Source organism: Syngnathus leptorhynchus, chromosome 3 (genome assembly GCF_054491065.1).
Source record: "Syngnathus leptorhynchus isolate UIUO chromosome 3, UIUO_Slep, whole genome shotgun sequence".
NCBI classification, from domain to species: domain Eukaryota; kingdom Metazoa; phylum Chordata; class Actinopteri; order Syngnathiformes; family Syngnathidae; genus Syngnathus; species Syngnathus leptorhynchus.
The window spans coordinates 4,164,293-4,185,808 of NC_141197.1; the positions used below are offsets into that span (position 1 = coordinate 4,164,293).

At 45.3% G+C, this 21,516-nt stretch overlaps 1 protein-coding gene across 7 annotated transcripts in view; it reads left to right on the top strand.

Annotated features, from left to right (window-relative positions):
* shank2b (SH3 and multiple ankyrin repeat domains 2b) overlaps window positions 1-21,516 on the top strand; it is a 236,034-nt gene that overhangs the window by 59,571 nt on the left and 154,947 nt on the right. For all 7 annotated transcript variants that reach the window (XM_085907072.1, XM_085907074.1, XM_085907071.1 and 4 more), the window contains 4 exons: window positions 2,623-2,731; window positions 5,651-5,802; window positions 12,976-13,143; window positions 17,628-17,744. In XM_085907072.1, the coding sequence (XP_085763198.1) occupies window positions 2,623-2,731; window positions 5,651-5,802; window positions 12,976-13,143; window positions 17,628-17,744 (546 nt within the window). The remainder of the gene's footprint in view (window positions 1-2,622; window positions 2,732-5,650; window positions 5,803-12,975; window positions 13,144-17,627; window positions 17,745-21,516) is intronic.

Below are 21,516 nucleotides of genomic sequence, written 5' to 3' on the forward strand. Positions count from 1 at the left end.
TCAGGGTGTCCTCCGCCTACTGCCTGATGACCGCTGGGATAGGCTCCAGCACGCCCGCGACCCCCATGGGGACAAAGCGGTACAGAAAATGGATGGATGGATATTTATTTAGCAAAGTGAACAGTAGCTGTACTCTATGATCAGTCCTGGGTGCATCAGATGGGATTGACTCCAAATTCCCTATGACCCTGATCAAAGCCACGAAAACCAAGGGGTGGATAGATTTGACATGTTTCTTGCCTTGATTCGATAGACAGCCATTCTCCAGTACTGTTAAAGGAAAGGTGATGAATGAAGAAACTTTCTTTGCAGAGAGAGGATTTCAGCTACATCAAACAAACCATTGAGTTAATTAATCTGAGGCATGTCTATGAACTCCTGACATTTCCCGATATTAAACAAGCAATAACTCATCAGTGACATCTAAGAAGCAGCCTGACTGCTGTGCTCATATTTCATTTGCTTGGCTAAATCAGATTGTTCAAGATAGTGTGAAGTGAATTCAGAGATTTAACTCTAAATATAGTGTTTGAAAATAAAAACTGAATACATCTTCTCCTTTGTCTTCTTCCTTGTCTTCTCCATCTTCTTCCTCTTCTTCATCCTGTTCTCATTTGTCTTCCTTGTCTTCTTCTTTTTGTCTTCTATAAAATCTTCTCTTAGTTTACTGGCATATTATAACTTATTGGTGCATGCCGTCACCTACTGTGCAGGAACATCAAAGGGACTTGAAACACGACACTATCTACTATATGCTGTAGGTCAAAGCTGAGTGTTTCATGCAACACGTTTCCAAATAAAGTCAATTTCGTTTGAAGCAACAAAAAAATGATATACTCATTTCATTGTGATAAGATGAAGTGAAATTGGAAGTGTTACATTGATGACAGCCATTCGGCGTCAAAAACTCATTCATCGCACCAAACAGCAATGACTAGTACTTGAGCACACTGGAGGGGGTTCGTGGATAATTTATTTGACGTACCAAAATCAAAACAGCTACATGTCAACTTAAATTGCATGGACAGCTGCTCTAAAAAATAGGTGTGTGTTTTTGTCGTCAGCAGTGGCTCCTCACATTACAATATCATACAATGAGGACTCTGAGGTTTTCTTGGATCGGGCGGGGCTGGTGCTTAGAAAGAAGAAATCAGCAGGATATAAGATATGTGAATAGAGGAAAACGCCACACATGTGGTGTTCTTAATTGGGAATTAGCATCTGAACATGGCTAAAAGCTCAACAAAATGTTGCTTTAGAATGATATGCCTCCTTTAACTTTGGTTAACAGATTGGTCTTGTGTGAGGTCTGAACTTTCTTGCTCTCGGGTTATTTTGTAAAACTTTTAGCACACACACTAAGGATCAAACAACCTCTGTAAACATTACTTTTTGTTCACTTCTGGCAGAAGGCTGCATGCTTTGAATGCTCTTTTTTTTTTAAATTGCTGTACAGCAAAACAAGTGAAGACTGTGCATGCTCTCAACACACAATTGAAAATATCCCAGCAACCTACCATACAGTCAACAAAATAATGCTCTCTCCTTCCCTTCTCATCATGCACTGTGATGAAAAAATATCTATGTACATGGGTCTGAGAAATATTCTATACATCCAAACTAAAAAAGTGGGCTATATTTAGCCTTGCTAGGTGCTATATTGGCAGTCCGTGGGCACTAACTGGCACTTCCCACGGAACAATGTCCAAATTTGAACGCAGTGAAAGATATTGCAATTTGTTCTCAATTGTATTTTTTAGAACATTTTGCAATTACCTTTACCACTTGAACTCAAACTGACAAAATGTTTGTTTGTCTATTTGTGCCCCGCCACTGACTGGCGACCAGTTTAAGGTGTTCCCGCCACTCACCCTGACTGTGATAGGATCCAGCGCACCTCCTGGAACTGGGAATTATTTAAATGATCTTACCACACAAATTATTTCATTTTGATCTTTGGATAAAAAATGCTGAGGTGTTCTCTGCCTGTCTTTGCCTCTCTGTCTTAGTCAACCCATCTTGCGACTCATTGTCTTGATATTCTTTTGCTATATCATTCCTCATTTTATCCTGTCCTTGAGGGAGCTGTTCTCTTATCTATTTTTATCACACGGCCTGGTATGAAAGCAAATGGGAACAGAACTGGAAAAAGCGAACATCCATTCTACTCTGTCATCACTCTAAATTCTGTCACCTCCCCCTTTCCCCTTTAGGCTTCTTGCTTTTAGTAATTATTTTGTTTCCCTTTTTAAATACGTCCTTTTATTATCCCTCTGTTTTTGTTAAATCCCTGCACTGTTGTGTGATGTAAACTCTATTCCCATTAGTTCTGGGCTCCTAACTTGCTTTTTCACACTTACCAAAATATGTAAATTCATCCAGTTCAAATACTGTTTATCTCATTCACAATGTGCTGGGTCAAGGGAAAGCTGGAGTCTATCCCAGCTGACTATATGCAAAAGACGAATTACAAGTACACCCTGAACTGACATACAGAGACGGACAACCATTCACACTTCACCAAAGAGACGCTGAACACATGCTGCCTGCACCAAAGTCAGGCTTTCAGTGACACAAATAATGATTGATTCTAATAGTCTATTGTCCTCTGTGGCGATGCAGGCCAATCTGAAGAAGTTCATGGACCTTATACTCCACAGTCAGGTGGACAAAGTGTCAAAGATGTTAGAGAGAGGCCTCGATCCCAACTACCATGACAGTGACACTGGTGGTAAGTCTACACCAAATTAGAACAGGAATCTTCAAGTATTACCCTAGGTATTCAAGCGGTTTGATCTTCTTATGGGTGTCTTGCTGTTGTCATAATATTACTTAATACTGGTATTTTCTAATATGGAACTTACAGGTGACACACAAAAGCACACAAAAAAAACCCACAAAAAATATGCAGTTATTGCTCACTTTTACTAAAGTCTCATTCCAAGGGTGTCCAAACTTTTTGTGAAGGGGGGCCGAATTGGTTGAATGAAAATGTTTAGGGGCTGACCATTCTGACTGACATTCCTCGAACCATTACAATTGTAAATTAACTTTAAATATGTAACTATATCATTTGCTGCCTGCAAATGAGAATCTATTGTCAATTGCATTACCAGGATAGGTAAAGATTAAAATAAGAATACATTAAACAACAAATTAACGATTTTATGAAAGTTAAATGAATTTATTACATTTATTGAGTTTGTTTTATATGTTCGTTATTGTTGTATTCATGAGAAGGGTTGATATTGGTGTTTTGACGGCAGTAAACAGGCCAGGTTGTATCATGTCAGATTTTTAATCCAAATTAAATCATTATCATTTTTTATTTCAACGTAATACACTACAATATACTTCATAATCAAATAATAATCATCCATCGTCTTTTTGTTGTTTGCGATCACTTTGCGTGGGCGGCGCGGACGAGTTAAGGGGGTCGCTCTCGCCAGTAGTCCGTAGGTTATTTGCAGCGTCACTGGCAGTGCTCTGATCTTTGCGTCGCCTTACTCCTTGGCGTGCGGACATTTGAATGAGGAAGTGTGTGCCTCACTGATTATCTTACAAACGGACACGTGTGCGCGTGAACTGGGAAGAGAATGCGCTCTTATCCGATCACGGGCGTATGCGTCTCATTTCTGTTGCTCGCTCCGGGGTGCACGGTTTCTCCGGGACAGTGCCAGCGGGCCACATGTTATTGATTTTATTACACTATGCTTCGGGCCGGTCTAAAATTATACATGGCCGGATTTGGACCACGGGCCGGACTTTGGTGCTTTAAACCCACCCCATATACTATATCACAGGTGTCAAACTCAAGACCCAGGGGCCAGATACGGCCCGCCACATCATTTTACTGTTAAGACAAATTGTGCATCAAATTCATGTGTCATTACAAGAATTGCAAATTGTCGCCGCTTTTAATAATATATATTTTTTAAATATTTGACCAGTTTTTACTCGTCTGATTTGAAAACGAGTTATTTGTCAGTTTGTTTTGTAGCTTTTACTGTATATAATATGAGGTGCTCATACATTTATTTGGGTTGACAGTCATAATGGCACCCCGAAAGAAGCTATGACTGCAATGCGGCCCGTGAAAAAAAAGTTTGACTATATCTGGCGCACCTTCAATAACTGCCCCATTTTAAAATTTTGTCCATATATAAGGCGCACCGGATTATAAGGCACATAAAATAGAATATACTGCAATAAACTGAGGTTGACTAGAGTTTTGGTATGCATCCACTCGCCAATAACCAATGAGCCCTCTGTAAACAACCGCATTTCTCAAACTATCTTCTATAAAATGATCGGAACTGACTAAAGTTTGATCTAACACATTGGTACTGCTTACCAATGTTTCCCTCCCATATCGATCCGTAAATTTACTCGAAACATTAACGGAGCAGCCTATTTTGACATGAAATAGCTTTGTGCGAATAGCAGCTATCACTATAGCATTAGCCACCCGTAAACTCCCAGGAGCCTCAGCAAGGTATAAACAATCACGTTTCTCAAACGAACTCCTATAAAATGATCGGAACTGACTAAAGTTCGATCTAACACATTGGTACTGCTTACCTATGTTTCCCTTCCATATCGATCCGTAAATTTACGGTTGCCGTAATGCTGGGAAGCGATGCGACCTTGTAATTCACTAGTCGTACTAAAACGTACTGAAACATTTTAGCAGAGTACTGTGTACAACCAGTATGGATCAACAAATTCATCAATTGATCCATATATAAGGGGCACCGGACTATAAGGTGCTCTGTCGGCTTTTGAGAAAATATTGGGTTTTTAGGTGCGCCTCTAGTTCGGAAAATACCGTATACTATATCCATCTGCAGTTTGTGGAACGGCCCTGTAGAGATCCTTATTCGTTCTAAAATTAACATTCCCATCGACTTTAGCAGTGATCTATTCAAGGAGCAGAATTACAAAGATTACACTCGTAATATATATTACTATATGTAATATTATAAAAATTACACTGCTTATTCATCTGCTTTCTGCAATCGGTCATGTAATGTTCACAAGCTGAGCCGTGATTGGTTGTTACCTGATCACTGAGTAACTGTGACATAATTTTCAGTTGACAGCTCGTGCAACCGCGCCCCCCCTCCGAGATGGATAAAACATATGGTTTTGCTGATTAATTAATTTCTGCTGTTCCACAAATACAATATTATTCATAATACCATGTTTGGACTAGTGGTGCCACATCAAATATATTGTAAAGAGTTATTTTTTCTTTGACTTTAGACTCGACTTTACTTCCCGTTTAAGTGAATGTATTATTTTTTTGCGTAGCCCTTAATCACAAAATAGTCTCAAATGGCTTCATATATCAACAGATCGAAAGACCAGATTGACATATCCTGATGTAAAGCTCGCAACTGGGCATAGAAAAACTCAAAACCTTTATGGAGGCATAAAGCAGCACTTCCCTAGAATCAGGTTATGCTCACGGTAAGAGAGCCCTCCCGGGATAACCTACATTAGATGCAGGGTGGGCAACATTTCCTGCATAACAGCCAAGTTGGCTGCTCTTGAAGTGTACCAGAATTCTGACACCATGTTGATTTACCCAAGTAACATGTCTATATTTAAAACACCCATGACACCCTATTCCCTGTTTCTCCTCTAGAGAGCCCCTTGACCATGACAGCACATCTGGATAATGTGATGGAGATGATAAAGGTTCTTAAGAATGGTGGCGCTCACTTGGACTTCAGAGCCAAAGATGGCATGACAGCCCTCCATAAAGCAGCACGTTCCAAGAACCAGGTTACGCTCATGGTAAGAGAACATATTGGGTCTGATTCACTAAGATCTGAAACAGCAAGTGATCAATTGCTTGAAGGTGGCAACAGGTGTAAAGGTTGTGGAGACTGCCATATTGAAAAGACGGTTGTAGGCTTTAGGTTAGTTAGTTTTCTGCATAGAACGTTTCGCACAGTAAAGTAAGAACAAATTTAAGTTTGAAATAATTGAACTGGGCTGGCACAGTGGTGCACTAGTAAGCATGTCTGACTCATAGTTAAAAGGTGCAGAGTTCAATTCCGGTTCTGGCCTTCCTGTGTGGAGGTTGCATGTTCTCCCCATCCCTGGGTCGGTTCTCTCCGTGTACTCCGGTTTCTTCCCACTTTGCAAAAACATACATGAAAGGTCGATTGACTACTCTAAATTATCCGTATGTGTGAGTGTGAATGGTTGTTTGTCTATGTGTGCTCTGTGCTTGGCCGGCGACTGGTCCAGGGTGTAGCCCGCCTACCGCAGCTGGGATGGGCTCCAGCATGCCCGCAACCCTCGTGAGGAAAAAGCAGTTTAGAAGATGAATGAATGAAGTAACGAATGAGTGAATGAATGAATGAACGAATGAATAAGACAGTGGATTACAAAAACATCTTCATCTTCTTCCGCTTATCCGGGGTCGGGTCGCGGGGGCAGCATCTTTAGGAGGGACTCCCAGACCTCCCTCTCCCCAGCCACTTCCTCCAGCTCATCCCGGGGGATCCCAAGGCGTTCCCAGGCCAGCCGAGAGACGTAGTCTCTCCACCGCGTCCTGGGTCGACCCCGGGGTCTCCTACCGGTGGGACATGACCGGAACACCTCCCCAGGGAGGCGTCCAGGAGGCATCCTGATGAGATGCCCGAGCCACCTCATCTGGCTCCTCTCAACGTGGAGGAGCAGCGGCTCTACTCCGAGTCTCTCCCGGATGACCGAGCTTCTCACCCTATCTCTAAGGGAGAGACCGGACACCCTGCGGAGGAAACTCATTTCAGCCGCTTGTATCCTGGATCTCGTTCTTTCGGTCACGACCCATAGCTCATGACCATAGGTGAGGGCAGGAGCGTAGATCGACCGGTAAATCGAGAGCTTTGCCATTTGGCTCAGCTCTCTCTTCACCACGACGGACCGGTACAGAGTCCGCATCACTGCAGACGCTGCACCGATCCGCCTGTCGATCTCGCGCTCCATCCTGCCCTCACTCGTGAACAAGACCCCAAGATACTTGAACTCCTCCACTTGGGGCAGGATCTCATCCCCGATCCGGAGAAGGCATTCCACCCTTTTCCGACTGAGGACCATGGACTCGGATTTGGAAGTGCTGACCCTCATCCCGACCGCTTCACACTCGGCTGCGAACCGCTCCAGTGAGAGCTGGAGATCACGGACTGAAGAAGCCAACAACACCACGTCATCTGCAAAAAGCAGTGACGCGATGCTGAGGTCCCAAAACCGGACCCCCTCAACGCCTCGGCTGCGCCTAGAAATTCTGTCCGTAAAAATTATGAACAGAATCGGTGACAAAGGGCAGCCTTGGCGGAGTCCAACCCTCACTGGGAACGAATCCGACTTACTGCCGGAAATGCGGACCAAACTCTGGCATCGGTGATACAGGGACCGAACCGCCCTTATCAGTTGGCTCGGCACCCCATACTCCCGAAGCACCCTCCAGAGAACCTCCCGAGGGACATGGTCGAACGCCTTCTCCAAGTCCACAAAACACATGTGGACTGGCTGGGCGAACTCCCATGCACCCTCGAGGATCCTGCCGAGGGTGTAGAGCTGGTCCACTGTTCCACGGCCAGGACGAAAGCCACACTGCTCCTCCTGAATCCGAGGTTCGACCTCCCGACGGATCCTCCACTCCAGCACCCCTGAATAGACCTTACCAGGGAGGCTGAGGAGTGTGATTCCCCTGTAATTGGAACACACCCTCCGGTCCCCCTTCTTAAAGAGGGGAACCACCACCCCAGTCTGCCAATCCAGAGGCACCGTCCCCGATGTCCACGCAATGCTGTAGAGGCGTGTCAGCCATGACAGCCCCACAACATCCAGAGCCTTTAAGAACTCCGGGCGGATCTCATCCACCCCCGGGGCCTTGCCACCGAGGAGTTTTTTAACTACCTCAGTGACTTCGACCTCCGAGATTGGAGAGTCCTCAGACCCTGCTTCCACAATGGAAGGCGTGTCGGTGGAATTGAGAACGTCTTCGAAGTATTCCCCCCACCGACTCACGACATCCCGAGTCGAGGTCAGCAGCACACCATCTCCACTGTAAACAGTGTTGACCGTGCACTGCTTCCCCTCCTGAGACGCCGGATGGTGGACCAGTCATTCTCCACGGCCTCGCCAAACTCCTCCCACGCCCGGGTTTTTGCCTCAGCAACCACCAAAGCCGCGTTCCGCTTGGCCATCCGGTACCTGTCAGCTGCCTCCGGAGTCCCGCAGGCCAAAACGGCCCTATAGGACTCCTTCTTCAGCTTGACGGCATCCCTTACCGCCGGTGTCCACCAGCGAGTTCGGGGATTGCCGCTACGACAGGCACCAACAACCTTACGGCCACAGCTCCGGTCGGCTGCCTCAACAATGGAGGCGCGGAACAAGGTCCACTCGGACTCAATGTCCCCCGCCTCCCCCGGGACGTGGGAAAAGCTCTGCCGGAGGTGGGAGTTGAAGCTCTTCCTGACAGGGGATTCTGCCAGACGTTCCCAGCAGACCCTCACAAAGCGTTTGGGTCTGCCAGGTCGGACCGGCATCTTCCCCCACCATCGGAGCCAACCCACCACCAGGTGGTGATCAGTTGACAGCTCCGCCCCTCTCTTCACCCGAGTGTCCAAAACATGCGGCCGCAAATCCGATGACACGACTACAAGGTCGATCAACGAACTGCAGCCTAGGGTGTCCTGGTGCCAAGTGCACACATGGACACCCTTATGCTTGAACATGGTGTTCATTATAGAAAATCCGTGTCGAGCACAGAATTCCAATAATAGAACACCGCTCGGGTTCAGATCGGGGGGGCCGTTCCTCCCAATCACGCCCATCCAGGTCTCACTGTCATTGCCCACGTGAGCATTGAAGTCACCCAGTAGAACGATGGAGTCCCCAGAAGGAGCACTCTCCAGCACTTCCTCCAGGGACTCTAAGAAGGGTGGGTACTCTGAGCTGCCGTTCGGTGCATAGACACAAACAACAGTCAGGACCCGTCCCCCCACCCGAAGGCGGAGGGAGGCTACCCTCTCGCTCACTGGGGTGAACCCCAATGTGCAGGCGCCCAGCCGGGGGGCAATTAGTATGCCAACACCTGCCCGACGCCTCTCACCGTGGGCAACTCCAGAGTAGAAGAGAGTCCAGCCCCTCTCGAGAGGGCTTGTACCAGAGCCCAAACTATGTGTGGAGGCAAGTCCGACTATGTCTAGTCGGAACCTTTCTGCCTCAGACGCCAGCTCGGGCTCCTTTCCAGCCAGAGAGGTGACATTCCATGTCCCTAGAGCCAGCCTCTGCAGACGGGGATCGGACCGCCAAGGTCCCCACCTTTGGCCGCCACCCAGCTCACTATGCACCCGACCCCTTTGGCCCCTCCTATAGGTGGTGAGCCCATTGGAAGGGGGACCCACGTTTTCTTTTCGGGCTATGCCCGACCGGACCCCATGAGCGAAGGCCCGGCCACCGGGCGCTCGCCTTCGAGCCCACCTCCAGGCCTGGCTCCAGAGAGGGGCCCCGGTGACCCGCATCCGGGCGAGGGAAAACGACATCCATATATTGTATTCATCATTAGGGGTCTTCTGAGCCGTGCTTTGTCTGGCCCCTCACCTAGGACCCTTCTGCCATGGGTGGATCATAGGGGCACGCAAACCCCTCCACCACGATAAGGTGACGACTTACGGAGGGGACAAAAACATTAACAGAAAAAAAAAATATATATATATATTAACAATTATTCAATTATTACAATGATATATATATATGTATTTTTTCTGTTACAAAAACATTAAAAGAAAAATATATATCATTGTAATAATTTTAAGACAGCAACCACCAAAAATGTTAATACACCAACAAAAGGCTAGTTTCATAATGTCGGCAAATGGAGCCCCGAGCATAATTTTTTGCCTGTATGCTACCTGTATCCATGTATCCATTTTCTATATTGCTTGTCCCCATCAGGGTTGCGGGCGTGCTGGAACCTATCCCAACAGTCATCGGGCAGGAGGTGGGGGGACACCCTGAACTAGTTGCCAGACGATTGCAGGGCACACAGAGACGAACAACCATCCACACTTGCACTCACACATATGGGCAATTTGGAGTGCTCAATCAGTTTTTGGGATATGGGAGGAAACCGGTGTGCCCGGAGAAAACCCACGCGGGCACGGGGAGAACATGCACACTCCACACAGGGAGGGCCGGCGGTGGAATCGAACCTGCACCCTCCTAACTGTGAGGCGGACGTGCTAACCAGTGCGTCTATGCTACCTCTATCTAATTGTAATTTTTATGACAGTCTGCTTAACTGCTTGTTTCATAATTTCTTCAAATATTATTTGGGTCGCTTTCAGATAGGTATTGAAGTGGGAGAAACAGCAACGTGTACATATTTTGTTAAGTTAGACAAACTCATATACTTTTTCATGTTCATACTGCTCGGTCGGGAGCACGGATGCAGCACACGGAGTGTGTGTGGCCTTCCAATACACATGGGCACAGACGGCGGACGCTTTTGGGGTTAACGGTATTCCCAAAATCTGGACCCCAAATTGAGGTTCAGGTGAATTATTTCAGCTATGTAGACTTAATTTATTACGTGCGGCATTCATTTAACATCTTCAGTGACGTCTCTGATCTTATCGTTGTCATCTTCCGAAGTGCTTATCCTCACGATGGTGGCAGGGATGCTTGCCTCATTTCTCCAAATTACCTGTATTTCTACCTCCTCCCGAATCGCGGTCCTCTCTCATCTCTTCTTCTGCGCATCCGGGTCACTTGGGCAACACATATGTTCACACACCAGATAGACTGTAGTCGCATTAAAAAATATAATGTGAATGCTCACACACACAAAAAAAATCATATATTTGTTTGATTTTGCTTGCACCAAGCTTATGTACCGTATTTTCTGGACTATAAGGCGCACCTAAAAACCAAAACATTTCTCGGAAGCTGCCAGTGCGCCTTATAGTCCGGTGCGCCTTGTATAAGGACCAAATTCCTAAATTTAAACTGACCAGAAGCATCGCGTCATGAAATAAATCATAAGTGGCCCGCTGAAGACTATGAATTATGACTCAAAAAGACTATGGATCATTATTTTGTGATTATAAAGTAATTTGTTGCATCTGAAGTTGAAATAAAAAAGATAAAATGAAGAATGATTTGATTTGGATTAAAAATCTGAGATGATGCATTACTGGTGTGCCGTATAGTCCGGTGCGCCTTATATAAGGACACAGTTTTAAAATGGGCCATTCATTGAAGGTGAGCCTTATACTCCGGAAAATATGGTAAATTGGGTGTATTTGTGTAACTTTACATCAAAAACTTGGGATGGTGCACCCAAAGAATTTCCACAGTGTGCAGAAATGACCCAGAAGTGCAGAGTAGTCATACCATGTTTTTTTTCCCAGGAAGCCAAGTCAGAGATGATAGCGACCTGCAATTTCCATAGTTGTGCAATTTCTGTATCCACTGGTGTAGCGCCATCATTGTCATTTACCATCATTATTGTTCATACTCTATAGTGGACGGGGCTGCCAATGATTAGGCTAACAACAAAAAACTATACAACCATGTTCATGACCAAAATAACATTCTTACATTCTGATATACAGTACAGTACTGTTATACTGTATGTTGCTATGACAATGACATTTGTTGCTTTATTTCAGTTTGTGAGGCTTATAAGTATCATATTTATTACGAGAATATATTTTATTCTGGTGTAGAACTTGCCCTATCTTTTGCACTTAAAACACTGACAATGTCAGTTTGTAATTCAGAGTTGTGACTCAGCAACTGGAATGGTTGACATACATTTCTCAATAATTCAGATACCCTAATTTTCGGACTATAAGTCACTCTGGAGTATAAGTCGCACCAGCCATAAACTGCACAGTAAAATGAAAAAAAAAGTATATAGTATAGTCGCACTTTTGGGGCAAATTCATTTGTCAAAATCCAACACCAAGAACAAACATGAACCAGCAACAACAGGCTAAACAATACGGTATGCTAACGTGACATATACACAAACGAGGAGCTGAGAACGGGCCTGACGTAACATTCAAAGTTATTCAATATAAATAACACGTTTATCAAACCATCTGTGTTACTCCAATTCATTAAATCCATCGATCTTGCTTTATATAAACAATGCCGCGTATGCGCCGCATATGCTGACATCTGACCCGTTGTAAATTGCATTTCTATTTATTCCACAGACCCATATCACGATATATAAGTATATTTCAAATAACTATCATATTACAACGATATTATCAAACCATCTGTGTAACCATGAAGCCAAAATCTGATTGCAACAAATGTGTGCCTGTGTTCTGAGTGGCTGGCAATTGAGGAGCTTTACTGTGGTCATTGGAGAATGCATAAGAAAGCTGTACAATTGTGCAAGAGTTTTGATTTCAGACTGTACAAGATTTCTGTTTGTAGTTTTTTACTTTTTTGAATTTAGGATGGGTCATTCACCATATGCCAATAGCCAATTACCTTAATTTTCGGACTATAAGTCGCTCCGGAGTATAACTCGCACTAGCCATAAACTGCACAATAAAATGAAAAAAAACAAAACGATATAGTATAGTTGCACTTGCACCCTTCAAATGTGGGGCCCTTCGTCATCTTTGTCATCCCGTGATCGAATCCTTTGTCCTTTATGTAAACAACCACCGCGCGGTGCCGGTGACGTCACTTGCAGTTTAAATGACAGTAATCCCTTGCTACATCGCGATTCGTTTATCACGGTTTCACTACATCGCGGATTTTTGAATTTTGAAAATTTGTGAAAAAAATCACATATAAGTCGCTCCTGAGTATAAGTCGCCCCCCCCCCCCCCACCCAAACTATGGAAAAAAACGCAATTTATAGTCCGAAAATTACGGTATCCTTTTTTCTGTCCTTTTTGTTTGGACTTTCTATTCACACCATCACTCGCTCCCATTTTGCAGACCCTGTTGGAGCTGGGGGCATCTCCAGACTACAAAGACAGTCGAGGTCTGACTCCTCTGTACCACAGCGCAGTTGTGGGGGGAGACCCAGGTTGCGGTGAGCTTCTTTTGAACCATCACGCCTCTGTGTGCTGCCAGGATGAAAATGGCTGGCATGAAATTCACCAGGTACACACAATGAGTTTCACCAGCTGCACTCATTTTCACAGAGGGACTTTGGGCTGCTTAGTTGTTTGGTAAAGCTTGCTTTGGGTGAACACTCAGTGTGGCAGCTGCTATCCAGTAAAGAAGATAAAAGGCATGTTGGGCAAGTCGCCCTGCAGCTATGACAACATTCTAAGCACCTCCGTACTGTGTGTGTGTGTGTGCGTGCGTGCGTGCGTGTGCGTGTGTGTGTGTGTGTGTGTGTGCGTGCGTGTGCACGCGTATTTGTGCGTGCTTTTTGTCCACGTTTGTTGAACCATCAGTTTTATCAGACTGCTCATATCTCACCCGCTTTTCACTTCCAATTCCTTTGCCTTTCTCAATCTGTCACACATCAGACACAAATAATGATCATCTTTCAGGCTGATTATACAATAGAAAGCATATTTCCTGCAGCTATATTATTATATTACATTCACACCAAAGTTAAATGTTTCATCTGGAGTTGCATTTGTTTTCATGATGGAATTTGATCATAAAGGTACTTGAATATAGCTGCTTCATTTGTTACTGGAGAAAAGGTACTCCGATGAAGGGAAAAAGACAAATTGAATATTGCTAGTCAATCAGTTGGCCGATGGTTGTGGTAAAACGTTGTTTAATGATCTTGTTATCTAGGTTCACAGTTCAATAATTAATATAATACAATAAAAATATACTATAAGACAGGTTTGTAAAAAAAGGAAATCACTGCGTACCTTAATGGAAGACCTGGCATGCACAAAGCTACTTTTGGAAGTAACATCCTGATAGTGGTGCATTTAAAATGCCACTCTATAGATTGCCTTTCTTTGCCAATGTCCCTCTTGCATTCAGATCAAAGAAACAAGCTGCAAATGAAAAATATCTTAACAGAGGTGAAGACTAGCTGCAAGCTACTATTGACTCTGTAAGGTTACCAACTGTTTTCTTAAAAAAATAAAAATGTAGGTGCAATCCTGATAGGGTGCGCGGGCTGTAATATACACCAACATAAACTGTATAAAAAAAAATAACATGCACACACCCAAAAACATTTTTCAAAACAAAATATATTTTCTTCCCCTACACCACAGGTGTCAAACTCAAGGCTCGGGGGCCATATACGGCCAGCCACGTCATGTAATGTGGCCCACGAAGACAAATTGTGCAGCAAATTCATTACTAGAATTGCAAATTGTCTTCACTTTTAAAATCTTTTTTTTTTAAATATATGACCAGTTTTACTCGTCTTATTTGAAAACGAGTTGTCAGTTTGTTTTGTTTCTTTTGCTGTATATAATATGAGGTGCTCATACATTTATTTGGGTTGACAGTCATAATGGCTCTCCGAAAGAAGCTATGACTATAATGCGACCCACGAAAAAAATGAGTTTGAGACCGCTGCCCTACACCCTTCTGAGCCTACTTTGGATCAGATCATGATAGACCGTTTTGGTACACCTGAAGTAAATACCAGTTATACCAATGTCTTTGCTCACTATTCTCCAGTCCTGAACTTGTTTTGGATCCAACTGTGTTGTACACCTTCATAGTATTGTGCAATTATTTTGTCCTACATTGTTTCTCCATGCTACCTAGACAGGATCTGTGTACCTAGATGATCACGCTGATGAACATTCTTAAGCTGTTTCCACGAACAACAAATGGAGAATGGGGTAAACAAAACAAAAATACAAACGAAAACAAAACTAAATATCAAAAGTACTTATACATGTTCTTGAATGCATACAGTAAAATGTTGGCACCTCCACCTCTGTGGAAACATTTCGATTTTTCCTTGTGGTATGACTTTGAGTCAATTAACTCACTTGAAAAATATTGCGTGAGTTAAGCTGTCACATCACATGAACCATAGCAAGGTCATTGTTGCACCTTTCTTTGCAACCAGAACTTTACATTCTCACCGTAAGACCTCGGGTTTCGATTGTATGCAGAAGATATTGCATGATGAGGGCTAACTTGAAATTTTGTTGTTGTAATATATGTTGAGATGGTGTACATTAAAATGTTGAGCTTTCATGAGTTGATTATATTTCAAATACTACAAACACTGCTCTCTTTTATACTGCTGTAGTTGAGTATATCCATCCATTCTGTTACGCTCAACTGGAGTGGTGAGCCAAGAGTGCCGAGGACCCAGGAGACAAGACAGAGACTGAGGTTTCAGGGCAAAAATAAAATATTTATCTTTCTCACGAAAGGTGATCCAAAGGTGGATTTAAGGGAGGAGACACTGGTTTGACGTGGAGGGAGCGCTGACCACAGAGGTTTAACGTCGAAGCGTCGAGCACCGTCTCTCAGGGGGTTTTGTAGACAGCCTCTGACGAGATGATCTGGAACAGCTTGGTTGATTGAGATGAGCCACACCTGTGCTGGGCTGACTGCAGCCAGCACAGGTGAGGCTGGTTTCAGGCTGAGGAGGAAGTGGATTGGCCTTTGCCCTTATTTGGCATGCAGAAGAGGAACTGGTGATGAGTGGCACAACACATTCATCCATCCATTCATCCATGTATTGTGATTCTCAGGCCAGTGCTTCTCAATTATTTTCTGTGATGACCTCCATAGGGAGAAAACGTTTTGCGCCCCCCCCCCCGGTTGTACCCAAGCGGTACTGCACATTAAAGAAACAAAAAAATTCAGAAAAATCAGGTATAAATCAGGTATGTTAGGACCTCCCCAGTGGAGGCTCTGCCGAACCCCTGAGATCGACTCACCAAACCCCTATAATTCTCTCTCTCTCTCTCTCTCTCTCTCTCTCTCTCTCTCTCTCTCTCTCTCTCTCTCTCTTTATATATATATATATATATATATATATATATATATATATATATATATATATATATATATATATATATATGTATGTGTTATTATTATTAATAACATTGTTTTTTTGTCTGTAACAGATCAGATTCCCAGTGCATCACTTTCCCTGAAACTGAAAAATAGATTATAATTAAACTATAAACATTCTTGACCAACTGCCATTTGATGATGAAAAAATGCAATAAAATAATAATAAACATACATAATATTAAATGACAGCAAATGACAAAACCTAACCTACAAAAAAAAATGAATAAAACTATCTATGCTATTTTTTAATTAAAATGAGGCAGTATGACCGAGAACATATCCACGGCTGCAGGCGGTATCAGCTCCTCTGCAATGGTGTGGTTTGTTTTGCACTGAGCAATTTGTTACGCTACTTTATATGATGCTAAAGATTGACTTAAGTAGTCTTCACAAAGCGGGATGATTGTTGGCAATATTCAGCCCGTTTTTGCTGAAAAAACTCGAGAATTTTATCAGCGTGATTGGGGTGCAATGTCATTAAGTGCCACCTTAATATTTTTTGGCTTCATACTGTCCACTGCCAACAGTTTAAGGCACAGTAAACATACCGGTCTTTCCTCGTCTTCCACCGTAGTCACTGAATCCGAGTGCTACGTACGCTTCGTTATATCTCCTTGTCTTAGCTTTCGGGTGACTCATTTTTCTCATCTCCGTGTCTCTCCGCCGTTCTTTTCCATCCATCCATCCATCCGTCCATCCATCCATTTTCTGAACCGCTTAGTCCCCACGGGGGTCGCGGGCGAGCTGGAGCCTATTCCAGGGGTCATCGGGCAGTAGGCGGGGGACACCTTGAACTGGTTGCCAGCCAATCGCAGGGCACACAGAGACGAACAATCATTCGCACTCGCACTCACACCTAGGGACAATTTGGAGTGGTCAATCAGCCTATCAAGCATGTTTTTGGGATATGGGAGGAAACAGGTGTGCCCGGAGAAAACCCACGCGGACACGGGGAGAACATGCAAACTCCACACAGGGAGGGCCAGAGGTGGAATCGAACCCACACCCTCCTAACTGTGAGGCGGACGTGCTAACCAGTGCCCCACCAAGCCGCCCTCTTTTCCATGGTGTCCCACTGCACTTTTTATGGCCTGCTCTGTAGTGTGTGTGCGTATGTTTCGTGCGCTCTACATTATAGAGCGAATGCTCCCTGCGCATGCTCCTACAATGATACCGCCACTTCCACCTACTGCCGTGGGTGTCTAATTACCTTTTAATCTAGTACGACCAAAAAAAAAAAACATGTTCCCCGGAGTGACACACATCGCGCCTGGCATCGTACCCCACTATTTGAGAAGGACTGGTTTTGGCACTTAAACATTTCAGGCGATCTGCTCAACAAATGTAGTTCCTTTTAAACTTGAATCCTTTTTTCCTGATTGGTGCATTTTCTCTTAATTTTTTGTTTATGTAATGCCTTTAATCTACCGCTCGCTATGATGTTTGTGTCTCCCATCCTTTTGTGGCCGGGTTCAAACTAAATGTGGCTTCTTTCCATTCTGCTTCTAATCTCTTTTGCAGCACACTGTCATCTAGTGTAAATGAGAGATTACTGCAACTTGCAAATTACTGTTTTCTGCTAGTGGAAGTAAATTTTGAATTTGTGTTTTCAGGCTTGCCGGCATGGACATGTGCAACATCTTGAGCATCTTCTGTTCTATGGAGCAGACATGAGTGCTCAGAATGCCTCAGGAAACACTGCCCTACACATCTGTTCTCTATATAACCAGGTGAGTAGTGGGCACAAAATATATTAAATGATGTGAATTTTGTGTGTAAATATCCAAACACAGCAAGGTGAAGGGCCAATATAGGAACATGTTACTGATTTAAAGTTACCATAGGAATAACTGAAGGCCTCCCTTATTTATATATTTATCACATTCTGATTTGAAACCGCCTTCTTATACAAGAACAGCATTTTGGATCACCTTGTGATCTACAGTATATTAATACATCATTGACACCTCTCATGCTGTGCTCATTTGAGTGTTTGAGTGCTAACGTTGCTATTTTAAGCTCTAGCAGAGATTTTACAAACTGATTCAACTCTGTTACCAACCAGTGCTTAAGACACGTTGCTCTAACTGTGCGTGTGTGCGCGCGTGTGCGTGCGCACGCGTGCGTGTGCGCGTTAGCATGTGTTTAACGTTTACATTCATAGGTTAACTTTGCTTTTGAGCATTTTTTCTGGTTCTATTTCTTCCAGTGGAAAGTTATTTTAATTTTATAATAGAAACAGACAGTTCGGTTCTAAAATAGTTTTTGAATGAAATACATTTTCAGATGAGATGCAATCTTTGAATGTCTGTGTAAAAACTTGGATTTTATTTCTACAATGTTGTCTGTGAATAGATTAAAAAAAAAAAACTTCTCTTGGTCAACAGAGATCCGACTTTGTGACTGCAAAGTAACGGTAACTAGACTTTTTATATGATACTTTTATATTCACAGTATATGGACAAAAAGGAGTGAAACACGAAATTCTCATTTGCTAAAATGCCCTCTAAAGGTTCAGCTTCACAGCTGTTGTCAGAATCCACTAACGTCGTGTCTCACTGTATCAGTTTATCATTATTTTTTATTTTTGTGAGCGTGTGCTGCTGTTTCACATGCTGACTCTGCGTCATTCAATTCTGTTCTGTTGGTTCTTTCTTAGCATGGCAATCATTACATACTGCTTGTCACATTCACAAATGCCAACTCCTAAACCCATCCATCCATCCATCCATCCATCCATCCATCCATCCATCCATCCATCCATCCATCCATCCATCCATCCATCCATCCATCCATCCATCCATTTTCTGAACCGCTTAGTCCCCACGGGGGTCGGTGGCGTGCTGGAGCCTATCCCAGCTGTCAACAGGCAGTTGGCGGGGGACACCCTTAACCGGTTGCGAGCCAATCGCAGGGCACACAGACGAACAACCATCCGCACTCGGACTCACACCTAGGGACAATTTGGAGTGTTCAATTGGCCCACCAAGCATGTTTTTGGGATGTGGGAAGAAACCGGAATGCCCGGAGAAAACCCACGCGGGCACAGGGAGAACAAGCAAACTCCACACAGGGAAGGCCGGAGGTGGGAAAAAAGAAATCGGCTGATGGTGCAGCCTGTAAAACACAAGTTCATATTGAATGTTAAATTCAGGGAATGGCTAAAGATTGTCGAGTCCAACCCCTCATATGTTTGTGATATGGTGGATCTAGTGAACAATAGTATTGTTTTTTTCTTGTGTTCTTGAGTTCTGTTGGCAAAAAGTACACCCTAGATGTCCCATAAATTCATTTGAACATGGTACTATGATTTCATCCATCCATCCATCCATCCATCCATCCATCCATCCATCCATCCATCCATCCATCCATCCATCCATCCATCCATCCATCTTCTTCCGCTTATCCGGGGTCGGGTCGCGGGGGCAGCAGCTTTAGGAGGGACTCCCAGACCTCCCTCTCGTCAGGCACTTCATTCAGCTCATCCCGGGGGATCCCAAGGCGTTCCCAGGCCAGCTGAGAGACATAGTCTGGTCTCCTACCGGTGGGACATGCCCGGAACACCTCCCCAGGGAGGCGTCCAGGAGACATCCTGATGAGATGCCCGAGCCACCTCATCTGGCTCCTCTCAACGTGGAGGAGCAGCGGCTCTACTCCGAGTCTCTCCCGGATGACCGAGCTTCTCACCCTATCTCTAAGGGAGAGCCCGGACACCCTGCGGAGGAAACTCATTTCGGCCGCTTGTATCCTGGATCTTGTTCTTTCGGTCATGACCCATAGCTCCTGACCATAGGTGAGGGTAGGAGCGTAGATCGACCGGTAAATCGAAGAGAGAGCTTTGCCATTTGGCTCAGCTCTCTCTTCACCACGACGGACCGGTACAGAGTCCGCATTACTGCCGACGCTGCACCGATCCGCCTGTCGATCTCGCGCACCATCCTGCCCTCACTCGTAAACAAGACCCCAAGATACTTGAACTCCTCCACTTGGGGCAGGATCTCATCCCCGATCCGGAGAGGGCATTCCACCCTTTTCCGACTGAGGACCATGGACTCGGATTTGGAGGTGCTGACCCTCATCCCGACCGGTTCACACTCGGCTGCGAACCGCTCCAGTGAGAGCTGGAGATCACGGCCTGAAGAAGCCAACAGCACCACGTCATCTGCAAAAAGCAGTGACGCGATGCTGAGGTCCCCAAACCAGACCCCCTCAACGTCTCGGCTGCGCCTAGAAATTCTGTCCATAAAAATTATGAACAGAATCGGTGACAAAGGCTCAGCACCCCGTACTCCCAAAGCACCCTCCACAGAACCTCCCGAGGGACACGGTCGAACACCTTCTCCAAGTCCACAAAACACATGTGGACTGGTTGGGCGAACTCCCATGCACCCTCGATGATCCTGCCGAGGGTGTAGAGCTGGTCCACTGTTCCACGGGGAGGACGAAAGCCACACTGCTCCTCCTGAATCCGAGGTTCAACCTCCCGACGGATCCTCCTCTCCAGCACCCCTGAATAGACCTTACCAGGGAGGCTGAGGAGTGTGATTCCCCTGTAATTGGAACACACCCTCCGGTCCCCTTTCTTAAAGAGGGGAACCACCACCCCAGTCTGCCAATCCAGAGGCACCGTCCTTGATGTCCACGCAATGCTGTAGAGGCGTGTCAGCCATGACAACCCCACAACATCCAGAGCCTTTAAGAGCTCCGGGCGGATCTCATCCACCCTCGGGCCCTGCCACCAAGGAGTTTTTTAACTACCTCAGTGACTTTGACCTCCGAGATTGGACAGTCCGCCTCAGAGTCTTCAGGCCCTGCTTCCACAATGGAAGGCGTGTCGGTGGAATTGAGGAGGTCTTCGAAGTATTTCCCCCACCGACTCATGACATCCAGAGTTGAGGTCAGCAGCACACCATCTCCACTGTAAACAGTGTTGACCGTGCACTGCTTCCCCCTCCTGAAACGTCGGATGGTGGACCAGAATTTTCTTGAAGCCATCCGGAAGTCATTCTCCATGGCCTCGCCAAACTCCTCCCGTGCCCGGGTTTTTGCCTCAGCGACCGCCGAAGCCGCGTTCCGCTTGGTACCTGTCAGCTGCCTCCGGAGTCACGCAGGCCAAAACGGCCCTATAGGACTGCTTCTTCAGCTTGACGGCATCCCTTACCGCCGGTGTCTACCACCTGGTTCGGGGATTGCCGCCACGACAGGCACCAAGAACCTTACGGCCACAGCTCCGGTCGGCTGCCTCAACAATGGAGGCGCGGAACATGGTCCACTCGGACTCAATGGCCCCCGCCTGCCCCGGGACGTGGGAAAAGCTCTGCTTGAGGTGGGAGTTGAAGCTCTTCCTGACAGGAGATTCTGCCAGACGTTCCCAGCAGACCCTCACAGAGCGTTTGGGTCTGCCAGGTCGGACCGGCATCTTCCCCCACCATCGAATTCAACCCACCACCAGGTGGTGATCAGTTGACAGCTCCGCCCCTCTCTTCACCCGAGTGTCCAAAA